Genomic DNA, 25,372 nt, shown 5'->3' with positions numbered 1-25,372 from the left:
GAGTTGATTGATTCGGAGATCATTGCTTCTTGGTGTAGACCCATTTATTACCAATAGCCCTTTTCCCCTTTGGTAACTTTACAAATTTCCAAGTCTGGTTTTGATGGAGAGATTTCATCTCTTCCTCCATGGCTAACTTCCACTGATCACTTTCACTGTTGCATAATGCTTCACCGAAAGTGTTGGAGATGTCATCATCAATAACTGGAAGTGCATAGACTACCACCATGTCTTTAGTAAGCTATCCAGGTTTCTTTATCTCCCTTCTTGGCCTCTTTGTTGCTATAAAATCATCATTATCTACATCATCAATTGTTTCTTCATTTTGTGGGACATAAGAAAAAACAACCTCTTCTTCAACTCTAGGTGTCACCTCTATAGTTGAATCATTCTCTGATGTAGAACTAACTGGTGCATATGGAGTTGCATCAAACTCCACCCGTTGCAATACCTCTTTGGTCTTGTTCTCCATCTGCTGAGAACTTAAAGCTTTCATCATTGAAACTTCATCAAATGTGACATCTCTGCTACACACAAATTTTTTGTCTTCGAGATCCCAAAGCTTGAAGCCCTTTACTCTACCTTTGAATCCCACAAAGATAACTTTTCTAGCACGAGGATCCAGTTTACCATCTTTGACATGATAATAAGCTGGACACCCGAATATACGAAGGGAATCATAGTCTTGTGCATGCTTTCCAGACCACATTTCCATAGGAGTTTTACCTCCAATTGCAGCATAAGGCAATCGGTTTACAAAGTGACTTGCGTAGCTCATAGCTTCAGCCCAAAACTTTTTATCTAAACCAACATTAGATAACATACACCATACATTCTCCAATAAAGTACGATTCATATGTTTAGTCACACCATTCTGTTGCAAAGTATGTCTCACCGTGAAATGTCTTTTAATACCCTCGTTCTGGCATACTTGCAAGAATGGATCAGAAGTATATTCACCCCCATTATCAGATCGTAATACTTTGATCTTTCTACCAGTTTCAGTCTCCACTAATTTCTTCAATTTCACGAAAATCTCTAGAACCTCATCCTTTGCTCGCATGGTGTACACTTATACACGTCTCGAGAAATCATCGACAAATGTAACAAAATAATGGCTTCCACTAATTAATGTAGTCTTTGTTGGTTCCCGTACATCACTATGAACATATTCAAGGATCTCACGAGTATCGTGATTAGCTGTACTAAACTTGACCCTTATTTTCTTGCCTACTACACAATGCTCACAGAAATTTAATTTACAGGTTTTGGTACTTTTTAAGAGTCCGTGCCTCATCAGAGTTTGCAAAGACTTCTCGCCAACATGTCCCAGTCGTACATGTCATAGCTTGGTGGTGTTATTGTGCGCCTCAACAATATTTGCTTCATCAGTTGTACCTCCCTTTAAATAGTGCAGATTGTGATGCCGAACCCCTTGCAGAATCACCATAGCCCTATGTGTAAACTTTATTGTGCCATCTTCAATGGTAACCTTGTAACCTTTAGCTTCCAAAGCACTAACAGAAATTAATTTTTTCTTTAAAGCTGGAACAAATCTAACCTCTTTGAGTTCTCTGATTATTCCATCACACATTTTGAGTCGAATTGTTCCTATCCCCATTGTGCGACAAAGTTGATCATTCCCCATTACAACTGCATCGAATTTCAGATTACGAAAATCCGTAAACCATTCCTTAATAGGACACAAATGATAGGTTGCTCCAGTATCAAGTATCCACTCGCTCGAACTAGCCACGTATGTTGCAGGAGTAATACTTAGTGAATAATCAGAATCTTCATCTTTCCGTGCCATGTTTGTTGTTGTTGATTTCTTCCCATCTCTCTTTTGAGCCTTTAGACAATCTTTCCTCCAATGACCCTTTTCATGACAAAAGGCACACTCATCTCAAGTTATATTTCTGCTTCTCGATTTGGATCGAGAATTCTTTCCACCACGCTTTTTCTTTTTCTCCATCGCCCAATCTCTACTCACCAAAGCTTCAAACGATGCTCGTTCAAAATTTTTATCATTATTCTGAATCTCCAAGTTAGTCAATGTTGTGCAAACATCTTTGAAGACAATCACACTCTTCCCATATATCAAGGTAGTCATAAAATGACTATATTCCTCTGGTAGTGAGTGTAAAAAAATCATAGTCTTGACTTCATCCTTAATATCTTCATCAAGATTCTTCAAATCAGTAGGTAACTTTTTAAATCTTGAAACATGATCGTGCATTGACACCCCATGCTTCATTCGAAAGCCATATACTTGCCTCATTGTATGAAGACGATTTTCAGGACTTTTTAGCAGGTACTTCTCCTCCAATGTACGCCACAAAGTCATCGCACACTCCTCATCTTTCACCAAGTATTTCACATCCTTGCTCAAACAAGATCTTATCTGACCACATGCTTTTTCATTCATACGATCCCAAATTTCTTCATCATACAAGTGTCTTTTGTTTTTCAGAACAACATCGAGATCGATTTGAATAAGGGCATCCATAACTTCGCGCCTCCACATGCCAAAGTTGATTTTCCCATCAAACTTTTTAACATCGATCTTCTGGCCTCCTATAACAGGTGTTGAATAGCAATTTGACAAATCTCGACTCCCACCTGAAGTGTCTCCTGAAATAGTCTCGATAGATCTCTCCCTAATTCTGAAAGTTTCACCTTCTACCATTTTCTCAACGAACTATTTCCACTTGAAAAGCAGCCTCTATGATGCTAATTTCGCGTGAATAAATGCACCAGGAGGGGCGGTTCGCCCTATTCAGATATTCACGACCAAGAAGAAGAAGTACTGGATTCTCTTTCGAATAGGTCCTGAAATGAGAAAGAAGGCTGGAATGCTAACAAGCGTCAATTATTGAATTCACCTGACCTGATAGTACCAATTTTGGGAACGTCCAGTGCCAAGGTCACTGGACGGGTCGGACCTCCCCTAGAGTATCATCACCGCAGTAGAGTTTAACCACCAAGTTCGGGATGGATTGGTGTGGTTCCTCTACGCCTAGGACACCAGAATATCGAACCATGAACGAAGAAAGGCATGTGAGAAAAAACATATTGGCTAGTGATTGTGAGGCCCCACTTCTTGACTGGAGGGGACACTAAAGGTCTCCGCCCTTCCATCCCTTGTATAGATAGAGAGGGAGGGCAGAGCTTTTGGTTTTTTCATGTTGTCAAAGAGTTGAACAATGAAAATAGATGGCGAGTGCCTGATCGAATTGATCGGGTCATGTAGGAATAAGGTTCAAGTCTACCGGTCAAGTTCCCAGAAGACTGGACAGGAACTTTGTCCCAATTAAAAACCAGAATCCTTAGACTCTTATCGCCTTGTTGATAGAACTTTCCTAGACATGCAAAAATACACACTACTTACAATAGACTGTCTCCCAAGTACAAATGGCCATCTCCACCGTATTCGTGAACAGTACTGTATAAGGGAACAATACTGTATCCCCCCAAGTACGAACCGTCGGCTCTGATACCACTTGTTGTGCGCAGAATGCGAAAACAAGCGTATCGAATAATCACATAAAAATAAAGAACACAAGAATTACGTGGTTTTCTTATTTTTCAACAATTCCACCACCAACCCATGAAGAAAGAATTTCGTCCTCATATCCAATATCGCTGATATCGTCATCATATCCAAAATCGCTTATTGATATGAAGAAGCCCTTGATTTCTGACAGAGCAGTCCTCTTTGTTTCCAAGCATGCTTTGGATCCATGCATTTCATTCAAAACAATAATCCAAATCATTAACATTACTAACAACTTAATAAAGGAAGCACTCTCCATTGCAAAGCAATTTTTAATTTGGTTAAGATTCAATGTACCGTAAGGAAAATTCAATATTTATACTAAACATTTATCACAGACATTGCAACTTGATTGGATTAGGATTACCAACCACTAAACCCAACGAAAATGAAGTATCTTAAGTGGTGATATATTTAGGGGTATAAAGTAGTTAAAAAGTCTTAATTTTGCATTTAAGTTTGTTAAGGAGAAAATGTTTTCAATACACGCCATCTTGAAGTCTGTCCTGAATGAAGTCTTCGAAGCTTGAAACTACATTATATTGAGAAGTTGGACCAATGAGAAAAAACGCTTCATTAATACTCCGTGGAAAAACAGAAGTTGACTTTGACTTTCAAAGTAAAGCCATGGTTGTCTATTTTTTTTTTCTCGATGCGGTTAAACTCGAAATCATGAATATCATCACATCCATTATAGACTTACAAAAATTTCAATGGCTTATAATTGCAAACACTCAACTGAAAAGAAATATCTTAATTGGTGATAGGGGTGTAATTTTGTCAAGTCTAACTTTCTGACTATGGAAAATTGATGTAAAACCAAAACTTATTTTCTAGTATTGTTATGTTTTTTGGCTGTCGATGAAGGGTGCATCAATGTAGCATGATATAATAATTACGATCTTTTGCCCTCATTGCTCATTTATTAATTAAAACAAAAGGTTACTTCTATCCTGCCCTTGGATGTTTCGACAATTTTGGGCACGCTCCCAAATGTTTTGACATGTTGCACCTAGCACCCAAATCCATTAATTTGATCATTTTTTTCTAACAGTGAAATGATAAATTTAGAATTTCATGCCTTTAATATTATTTGATGGTGATAAATTAAATTTATTTGATAAGTTAATTGACCCGATTATTGTGTAACTACCTTTAATTAAGGAATCAATTGTTTGATTGGGCTTTTATGTCAATTTAATTCTTTTTCAATTCAACATACGGAGAATTTCTGACTTTTAAATAACTTTCAAACAGTTCCAATAAAAATAAGTCAAATTATGGAAATTGGGGCGTGGCAGAAATTAGCAAAACATTTGGCAGTGCAGCGGAAATTGCCCAAACAATTGGGGGCAGGGCAGAAATTACCCTAAAACAAAAATCGAAAAGAATCATTGATTTTGAGAAATTACCATATTATCCGGTCCAAACTACTGTTTTTGTTAACTTGACATATTTCTTTAATTTTGTTTTATTTCTCAACTTTTTTTATGGTTTGATTGTGAATAAAATATTTATCTTATAGGAATATAAATGTGATCAGGTCCCACTTTCTTCGATAAAATTATAACCCAACACGCACGCATTTGATTTTTGAAGATGGACAATTGATGCATAGAATAATTACCATTTTCACTCAAGCGAATGTTGCAAAATAGAAAAAAAAAATTAAAAATATTCTAGTAGTTCCAAATTTCTTTTTACTTTTTTCCAGATCAGAATTCAGATGTTACATACCGCAGTATTTGTTCATAAATTTTCACATGTTAATTTTGATGAAAAAAATTATATTCATTTTATTATATACTAAATTGTTGCCTCTTCAATTTAGACTAAACTTTCATGAGACTTTTGGAAGCAAAACTCGAATATAAGGGTACGAATCAAGTCATTATACATGATAACAAAGTGATGAACTTTCCAGTTGTTCTGGATACATTTTTAAATATTGGTTTCCTTCTTATGTAAATCATGTATCTTCGTCCCTTGCAGTGATTTATCAGTGAAAAATGATTCAATGGTCCAATTAGAATATTTTTGATTTTGTACATAAGCAAAGCATTCAAACTTGCTTGATTCAGATCGCAAAAATCGTACAGTTCTATGAAGGCATGTGCTATGGATAAGGGACTGCACCCTATGAAGAACTCCCGATGCTTATCAAAATGCCAAATAGCAGAATTAGGTGAACTAGCAACTTTCCAAGAGGTACCATCCATAATTTATTAAAAAAAAAAAAAAAATCTACAGTCACATTCAACTCCAGCAAAATCTGCGAAACGGGTATAGAACTAAAAGGTCTCGAGATCCGATTACTATGATAGACACTAATTGTATCACCAGAGCCCACGGGCCACCTAATGCTCCTCCGTAAAAGCTCCCTGGCCTAAAGAATACTGCCCCAAACATAAGGACTACCACCAGGCACCAGTGGTAGCATCAAGGAAACTACTACTACAATAATACCGAGCTCGCAACACCCTTAACACAACATCGTCATGCAATGATTGTCTTCACCCCCTGCTTAGTAAACATGGATTGGTTAAAAGCAAAACAGATCACGAAAGTCTGATCTATCCACCTGATTTCTTTGACTTACTCAGCCTCCGCCATTCCATCCAATGAATTTGGAGCTTCTATTCAGTCGAACCCTACCAAAATGATGTGAGTTTTCTCTAAAAACCGTCACAAATATTCGTAAGTAATCGGAAAACACTCACCATGTACGTTGAGATAGGCAGGGCCAACAGCTTTAATCAGAACCTCTTTACCCCCACAAGAGGACATCCATTCTTGCCATTTGCCAATTCAATAATTTTTTATCCACCTGAAATTAGAGTTCATTGGGAAAAGCCCTCCGCTGCCTCCCGACCATTGCAGATAAATCCAAGAACCTACCAAAAGTAGAGACCTCAGTAATCCCAAGTAGATTCTTAATCTCCAACCAAACAGAAGGTGCCACATATGGACTGAATGAAATATAAGATTTCTCGTAACTAAATTGACCGGAAGCCATTAAATAAGGAAAAAAAATCTCCTCCAGCGTAGCGTAGTCCTCGAAGGGTGTCCGGAAACAACAAATGAGAGACCCAAATATCAGAAGCAAAACGGACCCGTCAAATAAGCCGCGTTAATTCAGCCGCATAAAGCATACAAGAAAATGCCTTAGCACAATTAAGGAAGAGGTACGGCGATAGTGGACAGCCTTGATGTAGACCACGTGTAGCCTGAATAGAATTCCGAATATGAACATTAATCATAAAAGAAATTGAGCCGTGAAAACACAGGCCAATATAAAATTCACCCATTGTTCAGCAAAACCCAATCGAAGCAACATCTGCTATAAAAAGCCCCGCTCAACCCAATTGTACACCTTACTGATGTCCAATTTCATGGCCACCAATCCAGATTTTCTAGACATATGGGATCTCAATTTATGTAAACACTCATATTCAGTAATAACATTATCAGCTATCAATCTATTAGGGACAAAGGCATTTTGATTCTTAGAAATCAACTCGTCTAATACCTTGAGCCGATTTGCAAGAACCTTAGCAATAATGCGATCAATGGCATTACAGATACTAATAGGACGAAATTCTGAAACGCGCCATGGAAATTTAATCTTCGGAATCAAAACCAGTACAGCATTAGAGCATGAAGTTAATCAAGAAAGCTAGCTGTCTCGTTATATACTATCCCCCATCTGGCACATGCAGCCGAAACTATATCAGAGGCATTATCTCATTCTTTGTCAAATTCAAATATCCATCCTACTCTGTAATGTGATATTGATAAACAAAACAAATAAAAACTATAACCTGTATGAATCAACACAAACCTGAAAGATAATGAAAAGATGAGTATGGTTTTAGAACCCAATTGAAATTAACTATTAAAAAAAAAAAAAAAAACCAACATACATCAGTGCATATGGCCTAGCACACCATCACCGGTAGAATACATAAGTCAAAAGTAACATGAATTTCAGTAACTAAATTCTACGCCGATATGATTTCCATAACTCCAACATGAATGTGAAATAATGCAGCAAACACCAAGTGCAGATTCATCTTCTTCTGTTCCACCTAATGGCGGGATTTTGTCAGGTCGATTCGTTCCATGACAAAACCAGTCCAGTCATGTAGTCAAGATTGCTACCATTGCATCTTCATTTATATTCTTTGTCACAAATTCGTATAATTTATCCATACCACAGGTCAAGAGTAGAAATTGTAGTGAGTGCCGAAAGGATCAGCACTTAAACCCCGAGTATAGTCGGGTTCAGATCCGCATTAATCACCAGGACAGATTGGTGATTGGCTTGTTAACTTTGGCTTAAAAGCGCCAGGTAAATTCATTAGCAAACCGAAGATTCCTCTCTTGCACATAAAAGCACTAAACATGAAAGTCGTCAATGGAGTTTAATGGATTGATAGAAACTACATACAATTGTAATTTCATCAGATGGTGAGAAATAAAATCTCAAAATGTCAGCAAAAAATATGTTACTATGTTAGATACTTTTCTGAGTGAGATATACTTGTTATTCACTATTTAGAGATATACTTCTTCTGAATGTTAACTTCCATTCAAGTCTAACATTGATTCTTTGAAAATAATTTGATTGGATGGTTGAGATATTTATTAAATTATTAGAAAATTAATAATCAACTTGAAGTGATTAGATTGCCTAATTTACTAGCTAGCAATAAACCACTGCCTAAGAACTTTGCCAAGATCTATTCAAGTTGCAATTAAACCAACAACTGATCTTAAACTTCAATGACGTAAACAAAACCTTAGCTCTAGGTTAATGGAGATTTAGATTACAAGATTAACTAATCAAGAAGCAAAACACACACACAAAGACAGGATTTAACGTGGTTCGATTGTGCATAAAATGCACAATCTACATCCACGGGAGAAGCCACAAAAAGAACTTTATTGATGATTCAAGATGATTTTTTACAGAGATAATACAGAGAGAGATACAAGGAACAAGATGACTCTTTCTCACTTTCTTGGAACTCTCTGGAAAGCTCACTAACTCACGCTCAAACTGCTTCAACAACCAGCCTCTATCTACCCTGTGTATGAAAACCCAGATTGCACAGCCTTTGGCCACGTGGTAATGGCTTCTTAACGACTTTGATTCCTTCCTCACACGCTATCTCACGTGCTTTACTTAAGTTTGCCCAAAACGACAGAAGCAACGCCGTTTTTCCCTTAAGTTAAGTGACCCGTGACTGCACGTGACTTATGAGCAAAAGCATTTAATCAAAACGCAGCCGTTTTGGTGCTTTGAGTTTTAAATTCATAACACTCCAGTCCACACAACTAATGAAATTTTCATACATGTTTAGTAAATTGCATATGGTGTACATTGAAATGACAAACACATGAATGTAATATGAAGCTCTTGAGTATCCATGCATCCGAATCAAATTAAGCTATTAAAATCACAGATATTGGGAACTTATTGAGGAAAATTTTCATTGTTCCAATCTGCAGCTACATTACAGTGGATGTATGCATTTAAATATTTAGATTCGTATTAGATGGATTATTAATTTAATTAGGAAGTATTATTTCTGAACAAAAATATCATCACAATCAAATACAATACAATACAATTTACTTGTAATAATTTAATTTGGCTTATAAGTGTAGCCACTCAACTGAAAAGAAATATCTTAATTATTGGTGATAGCTGATAGGATATAGTTTCGTCAACTCCAACTTTCTGGCCTGGTCCACTTTCGATAAGAATTCACATCATTTAAGGATCGACTTCTTGACGATGGGAAATTGATAATACAAAACCAGTTTTATAATTTTTTTTCCCCTTTTGGTTCTCAATGAAGGGTCATGTAGAATGCGCATTATTAATTACGATTTTTCCTTCTTTTATAAATTAAAATAATCAAAATCATTGACACTGAGAAATTCTGTAGGAATTTTCCATTGCGAGGAAACTTTTTATTTGGTTAATTAATTTGGTCTTAAAATTATATGTGTAATTAGGAATTATTTATACTACCTGGTGGGATTCTTCCCAGTCGACATTCACAATTAAACTGATTCTCACTGATACTACGCAAAATTCAAACTAGAATTCAAGTCTCCTTAGTGAGGTGGAGGAACTTCAAGGTGAGAATTCAAGTCTCCTTAGTGATTATGAAAGTTGATTTTTAAATGTTAGGCTTTGTTTGGACTAGTCTATATTTAGGCTATGTTTGGGCTTTAATTTGGCAAAAACTGAAGAAAGAAATGTATAATTTTGGCGAACCATATAAAGATATTGAAAAGTTGAGTATAATTTTTAACCAAACTGAATTAACACACATTTATTATAAATCGTTTTTGAAGAAAAGCTAATATAATACATCACTGCATATGGCTTAGCACGATCACCGATTAAATACATGTTTGAAAAGCCAATAGTAACATGAATCAATACATGCATCAACATAATAGAACCATAGTCTCCGCCAACATGAGTTTATCCAAAGGATAGCAAGTAGCCCCAAAATGAATGTGACATAAGATGCAGCGAAACTCCAATTGAATGACACCATATCAATATCGGATTCATCTTCGTCCCCTTCATGATTGGATGTTGTTGCTAGTATTTCCTCTGCACTGTTGCAACTTTTATTAATTATTGGACCACAAATATGGATATTACCTCTATAATTGCTTTCATCAAACGTGGCAAACTGCCCTTTGTCTGGGACTAGGCCGGACAAGTTATTGTAGGACACGTTAAAGTTGGATAAAAAGTTGAGCTCAGTCAGTCTAGGAGAAACTCGGCCTCTTAATCTGTTGTAAGAAAGGTCTAGGCTCTCTATCATCTTCAAATTGAAAAAGCTCTCTGGTATAGATCCCGATAAGTAATTATGGGATAGATTCAATGAACGAACATTTTGAAGTTCTCCAATTTCCATTGGGATTCCTCCGGTCAACTCGTTACATGACAAATCCAATCCACTCATGTAATCAAGATTACTACCATTGTAAAATTCATTTCTATTCTTTGTTACGAATTCAACTTCTACATGTTGACCTGGCGGTCCATGAGCTCCATTAGATAGGTACAATTCAAGATTGGAGTTGTCATAAGTACCAGCAGCACCTTCACCTAAATCCCATTCAAGGTTAAGTTCGATTCCATACAAATCATTTTTTCCTAGACTCCAGAATGACACATTAGTAAGGCATGAAGGTATCGACCCATTAAATCTGTTATGCGAAAGATCCATGATACCTAATTTTTGTAATTCACACAACTGATTAGGAATAGGTCCTTGCAGGTAATTCCCTCTCAAAAGAAGAACACGCAAATTTGGAAGCGTATTAATTTGATGAGGAATTCTACCCGAAAAGTGATTATCCGTCAAATCCAAAGTAAGTAATTCGGAGCTCCTAAACAATGCATTTGGAATTGGCCCGTTAAAACCATTCTTTCGAAGATAAAGGTGCTTCAATGATGAAAGATTCAACGAAGACGGCATGTACCCAGATAAGCAATTTTCGGAGACGTCTAAAATTAGAGGCCCTCCGAATTTGCTGAGTTCGGGAGGAATATTACCTTCCAAACGATTTTTGGACATTATCAAAACTGCTAGTGCTGGGAAGTTGCCGATCCAGGATGGAATATGACCAGATAACATGTTGTTGGATATATCTAAGACCTCTAATGGATAGGAGCTCAACAGCCCATCTTCAATCTTCCCGCTGAAATGATTGTTGTCCAAATATAACCAATTCAATTGAGTCAAGTTCGTAAACTTGGGAAGAATTTGGCCGTGGAAATTGTTGTTTGATAGCTCCAATGACTCTAGCGAGACGCAACCAGTGAGAAGTGTTGCGGGTAACTCTCCTGAAAGATTATTTCTAGACAAATACAACAAACGTAGTTGTTTCATCTCACCTATCGAATAAGGAATATCACCTTCAAAAATGTTTTTTGACATATCCAAATATGTCAATTTTTGAAGGACAATGCCCATATTCTTTGGAAGTATACTGGTGAAATTGTTGCTAGAAATATCTAGATGACGAAGGAAATCGTGTTTGGCACGGGGAAGTTGGAGATTTCCTGTGAATGAGTTGTTCGCCAAATATAAAATTTCTAATCCTGGGTTGTTTTGTAACAACCAAGTTGGGAAATTGCCGACCATCTTATTGTGTGAGAGATCAAGGTATTTTAAGTGGTACTGGTGTACAAGAAAACTAGGAATGACATTTAAATTGCAGTTGGGTAGCTGGAGGACCTTCAATTGAAATGTAGCGAGGCAGTTTTCAGTATTCACTTGCAGCTTTTTGTTTCCAGGTGAGAGTACCAAGACCTCAAGCTTTGAATGATTAGCTAATGAACTGAGGGTGAATATGCCTTCAAAGTTGTTGTTAGAAAGATCCAAATATTCAAGTGAGGTGAAGTTGGTGATAACAGAAGGCAAGCTTCCTCTTAACTTATTGGATGAAATATCAAGAACCTTGAGACGGGTTAAGTAGTTTAGACATGGTGGAAGGTGACCTTCAAGATTATTACCACTAAGTTCCAACTCAATAAGATTCTTCAACTCACATACTCCTGAAAAGTGAAGATGGGCAAGAAACATGCTTTAAATTTAACAAAGAAACACTAAAATTGCAGTTTTAATTAATTATTTCCTATTAACAGTGAATTCAGTCACATTTAAAAAGACAAAAAAATAAATAAGGAAAGGCACCTTAATGATGAAATTTATCTTACCTTGGCTTTCTAGAGAACCGTTTATTTTATTATAACTTAAAGCCAGTGCTTTCAAGTTTCTAAATTTCGCTAATTCTGCAACAAGAATATAATAAATCGGAGAAAATTAAAGTAAATAAGATCAAATAGATTGGTGTTTCTTAAATTTTAATTGCAGATCATTTTCAATACATATACAAATTAAATTTCGTACCTAACCCGGTTATGGATTCGCTTATCTCGTTTGCACTTAGATCCAAAACTTCCAGTTTGGTCAAATTTGCTAATCCTGCTTTAAAAAAATAAAAGAACCGACACAAAGAAGAATTAAGTCACTTTTAAAAAAAAAAGATTGGGGTTATATAGACATTTCAAGTGCACGTGCTGTCAGAAATTGGTAATGCATGTTTGGGCTGTGATGGATTGTCAAATAAATATCACTTATATGAGAATCCACTCTTCATTAAATTATTTTTTATAATAACTTATTTGATGTTTGTGTACACTGCACCCAATAGAGCATCTCAAATCAGCTATAACAATAAAAACGACAATAATAGTAATAAAATTACTTTAAAATAATTGTAGAAGGTTTTGATCAGTATAATAGTGTTGGTTTGCTTCTTATTGCAGTAGCTTTGCTTACCTAGCCTTGTTATGGAAGCACTCGTTATTCTGTTGTGAATAAGATCCAACTTTTTCAGGTTACTCAAATTTGTTAATCCTGCATACAGAAAATTAGATGTAACTATTGAAAGAGAAAATATATATACTTTGAAAAGTAGATAAACATTGATTATGATTAAATTCCATGGCATGGCTTGGCATGACGCACATATCGAGAAAAACTACCTTCCTTAGGGTTGGAACCTTCAATGCTATTTTGTCGAAGATACAAAGTGGTAAGAGAAGTAAGTTTATTCAAATATGGTAATATACTGTCGTTGAAGTAATTATAACGGAGATTCAAGACCTTCAGTTGCTTCAAAATCCCAAAGCCATGGTGAGCTACAAAGGAAATGGTAAGCATTAATTAGTCACCAATGAACACAATAATTACAAATTATTTACATATATATAATAAAAGAAATGATTTTTTTACAGCCTTGTATAAGACTTGTCAACGGGTGTTTGCACGAAATTTTATGTGGACGTCCGCACCTAAATACGACTCTATATAGTACCTTTATTCTCGTAGAAGCCTTTAAAGTCATTGAAAGATACGTCAAGGCTTTGCAATTCATCAAAAGGACGAAACAACGACAAATTCAGAAGCGAAACTGCTCCATCATACTGGTTGAAATGGTAATGTATCCTCGTAAAACCAAGCGAGAGATCCATCACCCGTCCTGTGGTGGCGTTGCACTTAACTCCCTCCCAATCATCACAACAATCAGACGGCAATCCATCATCATGATCAACCCATGAAGGAAGAATGCGGTCTTCATATCCAAAATCACTGATTGATATAAAGAAGCTCTTGATTTCCAACAGAGCAGTTCTCTCTGTTTCCAAGCAGGCTTTGCATCCATGTATTGGAATCAAAGCTAGGCCAATCCACAATGACAACTTAATCAGAAACCTTTTCATTGTTAATATAATAATTATTTGTAAGAGAAACACTCACAAGATTGACCTGTCACTTGTTGATCTCTTGAGGTTCTTATATCTTCTCTAGCAAATTGTACGACTTATATATGTATGCAAAACATATATATATACACACACACATGGAAATGTTAAGAAATTAATTCCTTGGTATAAGATCAGTTTTTGGGGCAGATTCGATGGTTACAATGACATTTTTGTGCATTTTCACGTGCCCTTTCAATGCATGGATTGAGAAAAGTAAGTGGGATATATTATATATATATGTAAGAGAACAAAAAATTTGACCAGATTAAAGACTAAAGAGAGAAAGGAATGTTGAAATATTGACTTCAATATATCATGCTAAAGTTAACTTTAGCACCTACCAAAGAAATTGGAATGTGAAATATTCCAAGATGCAAATTAGTTTCACATGGCTTTCGGCAAAGTGAAAAGTTAGCTTCACACTTCACTTGCCAACATTTGCTGCATGCAGAAATATTTTCGAATCCCATAAAATTATTGTGTCCCCATTAACTTTTGTATTTTTTAACGGCCGCAATTTTATTTCTCCATTGCTCATGTCGCCATAATTTTCATAACCACTCAAAACCGCGTTTACCACTAAAGAACAGGAGAAGACGAGTAGTGAATGAAGCAAAAGAAATCGATCACAATCATGCAAATACAATACTTTACATTAGATTCAAGAATCTTCGCAAAAGCAACTAACCCCACTAACATTAACCAATAATAATTAAATAAAACGGACAAATGAAATAAGACATCTATGTTCAAGCCTTCAAGGTCAAAAGTCCACTAGCCTAATTTATATTAAAAAATTATTATCAATCGAATATAATTCACGGTCGCAGTTAAGTTGCCAACATCCAATTAAGTTGTCCTCCATTTTTTTTAGCTTGATACTCCTTTTCCTCAAGTTCAAAAAGCTACTTTTTAAGGATAAATTGGACTTTGCTAGCTGTGTATAAACGGTATTTTTCTAAATTAAATGAGAAATACTAACGATACAAATAATAACACAACCATATTATTATTTTTAAGGAGTCCCCCAACTACTTAAAACTTTGGGAAGTGTAAGTAATCACTAAGATTTCTTAATAATATCTCAGCACTACTTCAAGTTTAGGTTTCATATCAGCTAATCACTTAAATCAATTACCATAAAGATCGTTATTTCCTACTCTCCAGAACAATACATTAGCAAAGCATGAAGCTATTGATCCATTAATCCATTATATGCAAACTATATAGTAACAATGCAAGTAAATTAGACTGGACAATTTTCTTATACTAATACCAATTTGATCAATCACCAATTGTTTCTGGACATTTACCAGACAGACTGGTGAAAATCACACGTAATTTTGGCTCAAAAGCACCACGTAAATTCACTGGTAAACTGAAGTGGAAAATGGATTCCCCTCGTACACATAAAAGCATTAAAATGAGGGCGATGGTCTAAAAGTTTAATGGATTGACAAAAACTGCAATTGTTCTTTTCATTGGATGGTTTGATTGGCAAAGGTTGAAACAATCACTGTCGATAGTTAACCCTCTTTGATTCTTTATCTTCACCTTTGTTTTGATTCTCATCAATAAGGGCTCATCATTACACTACATTAACCACCACCAAAGTCTTGAAAAGAACACCTGTACCTTCTTATTATAAATCTGGCTGTGATATATATAACAAACTAGAAAATAGAACCGCGCTTCACGCGGCTTTGAAAAAAGAATTTAGTATTATCATTTTTTCTTACTTTACACTTGATGAAACTGATAAAAATATGAATTGATATTTTTTTTAGATGAGGCAGCCTTATAAAAAATAAAAATAAAAAACTATTATCCAGCAATACAAATAAAGAAGCAACGCAAGATAAAGAATAAAATGAGAGAATATATTATACAGTGATTTTATTCATTCCAATTGTATGTGTACAAAACAAAAAGATGAGCTCTCCTTTATAGTTACATAATCACTCCATAAAATTAACGAAAAATTATAGATCATAATTCCTTGTGAGATAGTGGGAGTTATAGGAAAGTTAAAGGTTGCTAATGGGAGATAGTGGGGAGACTAAGAGATATATATTATGAACATCTACATTTATTTTAATAAATTTATAACATTCTCCATTGGATGTTCATTACAAAGAATATGCTTCATTAAAATCTTTACATAATTATTATTGTGTAATAACAATCAAATTAATTATGATAAGATGAAAAGTCAAATCTAAAATAAAATTTCTCTATTTATTAGATAATAGAGAATATACAAATATGAGAAATAGTGATGCCACATCACTTCCTCAAGTCCTAACTTTATATATATATAGAAAATAGAACCGCGTTTCACGCGGTTTTGAAAAAAGAATTTAGTATGATCATTTTTTCTTACTTTACACTTGATGAAACTGATAAAAAATATGAATTGATTTTTTTAAAGATGAGGCAACCTTATAAAAAACAAAAAAAGCTATTAGCCAACAATACAAATAAAGAAGCAACGCAAGATAAAGAATAAAGTGAGAGAATATATTATTGAGTAATTTTATTCATTCCAATTGTGTGTGTACAAAACAAAAAGATGAGCTCTCATTTTATAGTTACATAATCACTCCATGAAATTAATGAAAAATTATGGATCATAATTCCTTGTGAGATAGCGGGAGTTATAGGGAAGCTAAATGTTGCTAATGGGAGATAGTGGGGAGACTAAGAGATATATATTATGAACATCTACATTTATTTTAATAAATTCATAACATTCCCCCTTGGATGTTCATTACAAAGAATATGCTTCATTAAAATCTTTACATAATTGTTATTGTATAATAACAATCAAATTAATTATGAGAAGATGAAAAGCCAAATCTAAAATAAAATTTCTCTATTTATTAGATAATAGAAAATATACAAAGATGAGAAATGGTGATGCCACATCACCTCTTCAAGTCTTAGCTTTATATATATACTAGAAAATAGAACCGCGCTTCACGCGGCTTTAAAAAAAGAATTTAATATTATCTTTTTTTTTCCTTTACACTTGATGAAACTGATAAAAAATATAAATTAATTTTTTTTAAATGAGGCAGCCTTATAAAAAACAAAAAAAGCTATTAGCCAGCAATACAAATAAAGAAGCAACGCAAAATAAAGAATAAAATGAGAGAATATATTATAGAGTTATTTTATTCATTCTAATTGTGTGTGTACAAAACAAAAAGATGAGCTCTCTTTTTATAGTTACATAATCACTTTATGAAATTAATGAAAAATTATGGATCATAATTCATTGTGAGATAGTGAGAGTTATAAGGAAGGTAAATGTTGCTAATGAGAGATAGTGAGGAGACTAAGAGATATATGTTATGAATATCTATATTTATTTTAATAAATTCATAACACTCCCCATTGGATGTTCATTACAAAGAATATGCCTCATTAAAATTTTTACATAATTGTTATTGTATAATAACAATCAAATTAATTATGAGAAGATGAAAAGCCAAATTTAAGAGAAAATTTCTCTATTTATTAGATAATAGAGAATATATAAAGATGAGAAATAGTGATGCCACATCACCTCTTCAAGTCTCAACTTTATATATATATATATATAGATATAGATATTATTTACTACGTACGGTCTTTGGCTACACACTTGGATTGCATCAGAGAGACCGCGGCAGCAATGTAGTAGTCTCTTGACCACCTGTCCTGCCATTAATCATTTGTGCTTTTTTGTCTACTACATCTACTTCAATAGGATACCAGTGAAGTGAGGCATACATATCTTTCCAGTATAAATTCTTGCCAAAAAAACTTGTCATTTGCTGAAAAAATAATTTTGAAAATTAAGTAATTCAAAAAAAAAATCGAAAATTTAGTAAAACAATAGCGTAAAGCCAGTAAAACATTGGCATAATATACAATTAATCAAAGTCTATATTTGCAACCAACAAAAATTGAAGAAAACAAATGCATAACTTTAGATGAACAATCTGAAAGATATTTAAAAAGTGGAGCATAGTTTCAGAAACAAATTGAATCAACAAATATTTACACACCAGTTTTTGCTGAAAAGCCAGTAGAATACATCACTGCTTATGGCCTAACGAATCACTGATAGAATACCTATTTATAAATACAAGCATTAATGGAATAGAACCATAGCCTTCGCAGATATGAATTAATTTGGAGGATCATAAACAATCCCAATATCACTGTGACACATATTAAAGATGGAGTTGAACCTATATTAGATGCATCGTCTCATTCTTTGTCAAATAATAATCTCCTATATGCCAGCCTTATTTCTGATCATTTGACTGAAGCTAGGCTGCTGAGGTAAACTGCCAAATAATATGGCTTTAATCGTGTCGGAACAGGAATATCTTTAATCTCTTGGGTATCAAGTGTTAGAGAAAAATACAGTTTTATAAATTTTTTATAAAACCTTTTAAGATCGCTCTCATACAATATATAAGAATTTGTAATCTAGAAATCGTACCTTGAAAATCCGATTTGGCTTTTTCTGCTGAAGTGATTTAGGCTCCCAGATCACGATCCGTCACTACTACTCCTGTTAGATCACGATCCGTCACTACCACGCTTGTTAGATCATGAACTGTCGCTACCACGCTTGTTAGATCACGAACTATACCAATAATCTTCCAGGTTATGACTCAGGTTTGATCTGCACTTGACGTGTGGGCTCATTTTTCACTACTAAAGCAATTAGCACAAGAAAATTTTTCTCTCAAAATTAGAGAGAAAAATTTTATTTTCTAATCTGTATAAAGTGGCTGCTCTCTTTTCTTTAGAGAAAAATAAGTCTTTTATATCTCTATTTAGCAGAAACCGTAGGCTCCATTTTTATATTATTTAATTCTATTAAATCAAGTTTGATTTAAATTAAAAATAATAAACCAAAAGTAATGTTACGTCTTTCTTGTCATGGGGGCCCATCTTGTAAAATAACACAAGACCCCTTAGACACAAGTACATTACATGGAGCCTCCCACTAAATAATATATTTAGGCTTTTAACCTAAATAACTAGTTATCTTACTTATTAATCCAGTAGTGGCGCAGTCAATTAAATGAGCTAACTCGGGGATAATTTGGGAACATATAATAGTGGCTATAATAACTAGACGTATAATTAAACTAACCCAATTATTTCATTCCAAATCTACTCCACTAAAAGATTGGAATTGACCTCCATAATTGTATGCTCGAATAATAATTCGTCTCAAACCACATTGATTTCTTTATTGCACAATCCCTTGTATCACATCATTAATTAAATCGATATCTCAACTGTCCAATCAATTTAATTACATCTTATTCCTTGATACTTACTGGTTTTCTCTAATGATCATTTTCAACATACTAAATATGTTGATACACTCTGGTCAGAGAATTCTATGATTAAGTACCGAAAACCCATCAAGAGATGTGTTGTACAAATTCTTTATTGTTAATCTATAACTCCAATACTCATAAATGCTCCCACCAAGATACCGGGTAATCTTCACAACAATTGTGTGTCGTGCCTATTGGTAACTCAAGTGGAATAACAATTACAATCATGAAATCAGAACTAACTCAAAATTAAGATTACAGTAAAATCAATGTCTATGAGATTTAATAAGTCTAACAGTCATTTCAAGGTTAAGTAAATCTCATATTTGATCATGTTCAATATAGTCGTACTACATCAATAAATTCATATATGATTAAGACAAATCATTCAATGAATTCATTACAGTCTATACCTAAATAAAGTGCCCAACTTTATTTATCAACTGCAAACTAAATTTATTTAATCATAAGATAACTTGTGTTTATGTCTTCTGTTAATCCACATAGTGATCACATAAATACATATAATATGATTAAATGGACTTTAATCAAAATATTAATGCAATTAAGATATTTGAATAAAATAGCTCATTTATTTTATTAATTAAAAAAATTATTTATTACAATTAAATAAATACATATACTTTTAATGAGCATATTTTCCCAACATCAAGATTGTAGCAGCACATCATTCCATCCTTGCCGTGCATGATAAGCTCATTATTACAAAATAGTAATGGACTTCGAAGTCTTGGATTGGGTCCAATCATTAACAACTTTTTCCAAGTTGCATTGGCACCAAATTCATCCCGTATCCATATTGTGAATGAACAAGGACACTCGAGGTATTATGAAGGTACGCAAGAGATTCGTTGAACACCATAAGCCTAAAATCTTCTCCCTCATCATAACAAGGCATTGATAGCTTTTGGAAGACCTCATCGCTCATGTCAAATGAAAGGATGAATTTTGTGTGCTCCTTAAAAAAATCACCATATGCCAACCAGTAAGAAGCTCCATTGATGTATAGACCACCAAAACCAACAAAGTCAAAATTGTCAGTTCCTAAAATGTTCATGGTGTTGACCTCTCTCCAGGATTTTGTACTCAAGGTGTACACCTTGACCCTATGAAAAACGGAATTATCTATAACACGATGGATGATTACAACTTCGTAATCATTGGATTTGAGGTCATAACCAAATCCAACACAAGCCGGAAACTTCTTCAGACCACGTGAACCTACTGAAGGAAGGATAAGGGTTTCAGGGAGTGCTTTGATTTCTCTGGTGGCTAGGTTAGCTAAAAGGAGTTCACCGTTACAAAAAGCAAGAAATATTATTCCATGGCAATGACCCAAGAAACTACAAAACATTAACTCCCTAAAGAAAGGAAAATCAACAGTCTTCCAAACAGCAGAAACATGATCCTGACCAGCTGATGTTCCTGCTTTCTTGTCAAAAGAGAGGAAGGACAAGAAATCTTTTACTTTGCCAGTACCAGTGACAATCAAGCCCTTGAAAAGAACACCAGTGTTCTTGCTACGTATCTGATTGTGGAGTTGCTTAGTTACAAAGCTGGGGTGTGAAATTAGAGAGCACCATGGATTTTGTACACATTTGGATTGCATCAGTGAGTCCACCGGCAGCACTGCAAGAATCGTAGCCACCAATTCTTGAGGTAGATCTCTAAACCTTGCAATTAATTTGTGTTTTTTCTTCTTCTAATATATCTGCTTTAATAAAATATGAGTGTAATAAGACATATCTTTTGGCAACGTAAGTTGCTGCCAAAATACTTATCATTGCAGGAGAATTAATGTTGGAAACGGAGAATGACACTTTCCCCTCGCAGTTTTTTGGTATTTTACCGTTTACCCACACCGTCATTACCCTTTTGATGCAAAATTTATGTGTCACGCAACAACTACTGCAGGGAAAAAGTACCGTTCTCCTTTTGAATACATAAAACAATGGTGTAAAGCAAGTAAGAATTTGGGCGTAAAGCAAGCTGCTGGAAAATTCATAACATGACTGTAAATAAATATACTAAGTAGTTGCATTTGAACTTTTTCCCATTTTCCCAAACCCAAAAACTCTAGTTTCTCAGTATCAAGGGATGAAAGCATCAAAAACTCATATTTGACTTTTAAATATATGATTTTAATCAAACCCTAGTAGCAAATAAACAATTTTTCAGTCGAGATAGAGATTCACCTGGAGCTCGTTTGGTGTTTCTGGAAGGGAAGATGAAGCCAATAAATTGTAAACTCTTAATAATTTAATTGTAATTCTCTAAGTTATTAGGATTGAGAGTCCAAACAGATAGAGCGAGTGAGGCAGAAAGAGACTTTTAAGAGTGAGAGAACCCGCTAAACACTGGCCATTTGGCTATGTAACTTGTCTTTTCTATTTTGGAAGCGAAAAATTAAATGCTTTTGGCAGGCTAGACATTTTTCCCAAAAATAAAAAAACAGGGAGAACTACATTTAAAAAAAATATATATTATATTTTCTATCTCCGATTCTTAACTAACAAAAATTGAACAAAATAATATTTGAGAAACAACCTGAAAGATAATGAAAAGATGAGTATAGTTTTAGAACCAACCAATCCGTAATATACATCAGTGCAAATGGCCTAATTACACAATCACTATAGAGTACATACTTGTAAAGCCAACAGTAACAGGATTCAATACATATGCATCAATGAAAAGTAAAACCATTATCTGCTCCAATATGTGTTTATCCCAAGGATCACAAGCAAACCCAATATGACTGCCACATAGGATGAACCAAAACTTCAATGTACTGCCACCATATCAATTGCAGATTCATATTCTTCTTTATCACCACATGCTGATGTTGCTGCTGGTATCAATGCAACGCTGCATTACTTTTTTATCAATGAACCACAAAGATCAAGATCTCCTCTATAACTGCTTTCATCAAACGTATCAAATTGCCCTGATCTGGGTTTGGGCCAGACAAGTTGTTGCATGACACGTTTAAGTTAGATAAAATAATTGAGTTGAATCAGTTGAGGAGGAACTTGGGCACTAAATCTTATGTGGGAAAAGTCCAAGCTCTCTCATCATTTTTATATTAGAAAAGCTCTCCGTTATGAGTTATGGGATAGATAATTCCCTCTCAAAAGACGAATACGCAGATTTGAATACTTACTGATTTGATGAGAAATTGTACCAAAAAATTGATTATCCCTCAAATCTAGAGTCATTAGTTCAGAGCTTTTAAACAACGCATTTGGAATTGAACTATTAAGAAAATTCTTTTGCAAATGACTCTGCTTCAGCGATGATAAAATATTGAAGGAAGATGTCAAGTACCTAGATAGGCTATTTTTAGAGACATCTAAAATTTGAAGCGCTTTAACGTTGGTAAGTACGACAAGAGGGTGGTTGCCTTGCAAATGATATTTTGACGGAGCCTGAAGATTTGGCAAGTTACCGATCCAACGAGGAATATATATGACCGGATAGCATATTGTTAGATACGTCCAAGACAAATAATTCGGTGAAGTTCAACAACCCGGATTATTTAATCATCCCACTAAAAGTATTGTTGTCCAAACACCACCATTGCGAATTCGTCAAGTTCATAAAATTGGCAAAAGATCTGCCGTAAAAGTTATTACATGACAAGTGCAAGAACATGAGTGAAAGGCAACCACTGACGAATGGCGCAGATAATTCACCTGAAAGCTTGTTTGTAGACAAATCCAGAAAATCGTTTAAAATAGGGAATATTACCTGTTTAGGGAATGAAATAGGATGACCAAGATAAATGTGTTTGCTCATACATTATTGTGCTCTCCTCAAAGTAAAAGTGAGCAAATGGTTGAGTAGATCATCTTGACCAGAATAATATGTGGTCACCTCGACCAGAATAATATGTGGTCACCTCGACCAGAATGTTATTGGTCACCTCGACCAAAATAATATTTGGTGATCTCGAGCACGTCACCTCGACCAGGATGTTATTAGTCACCTCGAGCACATCACCTCGACCAGGAGATTACCAGGAAGCACGACTCAATCAAAATATTTTTTCTGAAATATTAGGGACCATATTCTTAGTGGGCTGAAAATTAGTAGTTTTCTTGGGAATTGCAGGGGAGAGGATAAAAACCGCTATAATTTCCTATAAAAATGCTGGGAAGAGGAAGGAAAGAGGATTCTATTCTTTTCTCTCTCTCTCTCTCTCTCTACCACTGGGAAATTTCTCTTTCGCTTAAGATTTCTTTAAGATTAATTATTTTCAATTATTTTCCTTCAAATTTACTTAAAAGCTTAGCAATCATAATTAAGCCACATGAATTATGGTATTGATTTTTCCAAGTAGACCCAAATCGCTGACTTGAGCGTTGGAGGGTTCTCGCCGGAAAAACTTCTGGCGCCTCCTGACTGTTGGTTGTGCTCACAGGCTCATGGATCGTTTGCTCATGGGTTGTCTGCTCATGGATTGTCTGTTAATGGGTTATCTACTCATGGATCGTCTGCTCATGGATCATCTGCCCATAGAAAATCTGCTCATGGTGCTAACTAATCAGTGGCTTCCCACCAAACAAATTTAATGCTGATGCAGGGATCTGAGATCTGACCAACTCATCAACATTTCGGCATCAACAAAAAGCCAACCTTTTGTCTCTAATCATGCACGAATCGCAGCAAGCTCTCATTTATTTGTGGATTCACGTGAAAAGAAATAAATTGAATCGCCTCAAATTCTAAGGAACAAGCTCAGGAATCTACAGAAAAATATTCATGATGGTGAGATTAATTGGATTGGAAAGCAAAGGCAGCAACTGAAATTGAAGGGAGTGACGCTAGAAAGAACACTGTCTAGGAACCAAAGACAAAAATCCAGATTCTGATTCAGTTTATTCAATATACTCATCAAACTAATTAAGAGCACGAAAATATTCTTAATCGTAGTCTATTATACCTTTGCATGAAAAAACATTAGAAATTACGCATATATAGTTGTCTGTAAATAATGGCTGTCATCCACATTGCACAAATTCTCATAATCGTTAATGAGTGTTGGAAGAAGTATAATTAGCATAATCTGGATGAGGCCGAGCATTGGTATTTTGGCTAACTTTAACAATGGTTTTAAAACAAAAAAAAAAATGCTTATTGATGATGAGAATTGATAGGCATGTCTTCAAGCTTCAAAGAATTGATGAAGTTGGATTTTTGTTTCTTTCATATTTTATTCGTTTTGGGCCTGTGTTACAATATTTCAAGAATAATTCTAAGAAGGGAGCAAAGCAGAGTCAAGCTCGGGATTTGTTCGATGAAATACCAATGAAATAATGCAAAGCACAATCTCAGGTACACTTGTTTTAAAACCATAGTTTTATATTTATCCTTTAAATCCACTACTTGACTTAAAAAATCTGAGGGATGGAGTTTTGACTTATTAAGTCATTAATAGAAAATAGTTAAGATTACATATTATAAAATATATAGCATAGTCATATATTGGCACACAGCGTGCTTGACCGAAGGATTGATAGAACTTAGGTTGGCATGAGCTCATGTCTCCTTGATATAGTGATATGACTTTGCTTAAACTTTTATGTTACCATTCATTTGTTCATTACATATTTTACATAATATGATTTATTTTATATATAAATTTTAATATCTATAGCACTAGTAAACGTTGCTCTGCACCTTTCGCAACGGTCTTTAATAATATTGCTAACCAAATATTATAGATGGTAATAAAAACACCAAGGATGTTTATCCATCAAAGGCCCAAACATATATAAATAGCTAAAGCACAAGTTGTAAATGCTGAGCTATTTTCTGGACAAGTTATAAGTTACAGGTCAGAAATTAAATTTTTGATGGTTTATTACAGCTGATCAATTTGCAGAGCAAATCCATATTTAAGGATTTAAAGCAAAAACCTCAAATAAGAGCACATTGAAGGCACACATTTGTAGGAATCAGAACAGGTTAGAAGTTATATTTCGATTTACAAGCAGTTTTTTCTATGAAAATTTAATTATTTCTTTAAATCCTGCTTTGTGAGATGAGGATGCCTTATATTCA

At 34.6% G+C, this 25,372-nt stretch overlaps 2 protein-coding genes across 2 annotated transcripts; both read right to left on the bottom strand.

The window, feature by feature from the left end:
- Window positions 1–6,896: 6,896 nt before the first annotated feature.
- LOC112096944 (probable inactive leucine-rich repeat receptor kinase XIAO) lies at window positions 6,897–13,886 on the bottom strand. The gene is made up of 7 exons (XM_024181182.1): window positions 13,481–13,886; window positions 13,149–13,304; window positions 12,943–13,020; window positions 12,511–12,585; window positions 12,318–12,392; window positions 9,985–12,155; window positions 6,897–7,181 (listed from the first exon to the last, which is right to left on the bottom strand). Exons 1-7 carry the CDS (start codon window positions 13,884–13,886, stop codon window positions 6,897–6,899), a joined length of 3,246 nt encoding a protein of 1,081 aa, XP_024036950.1.
- A 6,168-nt stretch (window positions 13,887–20,054) lies between these two features.
- Window positions 20,055–20,915, bottom strand: LOC18036860 (putative F-box protein At3g16210). Its single transcript, XM_024181181.1, has one exon. The coding sequence runs from the start codon at window positions 20,913–20,915 to the stop codon at window positions 20,055–20,057; it is 861 nt and encodes a 286-aa protein (XP_024036949.1).
- Between the last annotated feature and the right edge of the window lie 4,457 nt (window positions 20,916–25,372).

The sequence above is a fragment of the Citrus clementina genome, unplaced genomic scaffold (genome assembly GCF_000493195.1).
Source record: "Citrus clementina cultivar Clemenules unplaced genomic scaffold, Citrus_clementina_v1.0 scaffold_7, whole genome shotgun sequence".
In the NCBI taxonomy this organism is placed as follows: domain Eukaryota; kingdom Viridiplantae; phylum Streptophyta; class Magnoliopsida; order Sapindales; family Rutaceae; genus Citrus; species Citrus x clementina.
The sequence above is the reverse complement of the archived record's forward strand: the minus strand, read 5'-3'. Positions and strand labels throughout refer to the sequence as shown.